Source organism: Piliocolobus tephrosceles, chromosome 12, assembly GCF_002776525.5.
Source record: "Piliocolobus tephrosceles isolate RC106 chromosome 12, ASM277652v3, whole genome shotgun sequence".
NCBI classification, from domain to species: domain Eukaryota; kingdom Metazoa; phylum Chordata; class Mammalia; order Primates; family Cercopithecidae; genus Piliocolobus; species Piliocolobus tephrosceles.
The window spans coordinates 93,565,293-93,566,532 of NC_045445.1; the positions used below are offsets into that span (position 1 = coordinate 93,565,293).

Consider the following 1,240-nt stretch of genomic DNA (forward strand, 5'->3'; position numbering starts at 1 on the left):
TTTTTTTTTTTTTGAGATGGAGTCTGGCTCTGTCGCCCAGGCTGGACAGTGCAGTGGCCGGATATCAGCTCACTGCAAACTCCGCCTCCCGGGTTTAGTCCATTCTCCTGCCTCAGCCTCCCGAGTAGCTGGAACTACAGGCGCCCGCCACCTCGCCTGGCTAGTTTTTTGTATTTTTTTAGTAGAGACGGAGTTTCACCGTGTTGGCCAGGATGGTCTCGATCTCCTGACCTCGTGATCCGCCCGTCTCGGCCTCCCAAAGTGCTGGGATTACAGGCTTGAGCCACCGTGCCCGGCCAAATAGTAAATACTTAAAGTAGTAGTTTTAGACTAAATTTTGGTATTCAGTAAGGCAAACGCTCCTTCCTCCTTCTTTTTCAAAACTCTCTTGGATATTCTGTTTCTTCCCAAATAGTATCAATCATCTCAAAAGGATACTCTGTTTGGATATTTTTCATATGCTTCTGTACCAGCTGAGTTTGCATTACAGGACAAGGACCTGCACTTCAGTCAACTGGAGGCCCCTTAGAATTTAGCTTTCTCTTTGATTGAAGGAACTATTCTGAATATAGAAGTATAGTTAACTATAGTTACTTGAACTTCTAAAAAATGACAATAATTTTTTCAAGAGATAAACAGATCATTCATACAAGATCTCTTACCTGCAGCTCAGCTTGAACTGCTTAATAATGTTGCTTATTTTCTCAAATCTATGGGCATCACGCTGCTCTTTACACTGATAGTGAGAAATTACCTATGAAAAAGAATATTGTCCTTTGAATCCATGCAAAATAGTCATATCATCCTCTGCTACTCCTCAAAGCAGACATTTGTCAGTCCCTTGCTCACTGGTTTTTAGGGTAGAGTAGACTTGGCACCTGGCTTATTGTCTCTTTTCCTCTGTCCTATATCTTACCAACATTCTGTGTGATTTCAGCGTCCATTCAGATGGCCCATCTAGTACCGTTTGGTTATAATTTTATTAAATCATTCACGTATTGCCTATTTTGGTTCACTGCTATTTTTTCTAACTTTAATCACTAAATATTCATTTTATTTCAATATTTCACATGATGGTCTTCGATTTTTATTTGATTTTTTTGGCAGTTTTTTTTTCTTTTTATTTTTAGAATTCAGTTTTCTTTTTTTTCTTTTCTTTCTTTTTTTTTTATTATACTTTAAGTTCTAGGGTACATGTGCATAACGTGCAGGTTACATATGTATACATGTGCCATGTTGG

General features: G+C 38.8%; 1 protein-coding gene across 2 annotated transcripts in view; it reads right to left on the minus strand.

The window, feature by feature from the left end:
• RRAGB (Ras related GTP binding B) overlaps positions 1-1,240 on the minus strand; it is a 46,033-nt gene that overhangs the window by 2,722 nt on the left and 42,071 nt on the right. For both annotated transcript variants that reach the window (XM_023202148.2, XM_023202147.1), the window contains one exon: positions 663-754. In XM_023202148.2, coding sequence (XP_023057916.1) covers positions 663-754 — 92 coding nt within the window. The remainder of the gene's footprint in view (positions 1-662; positions 755-1,240) is intronic.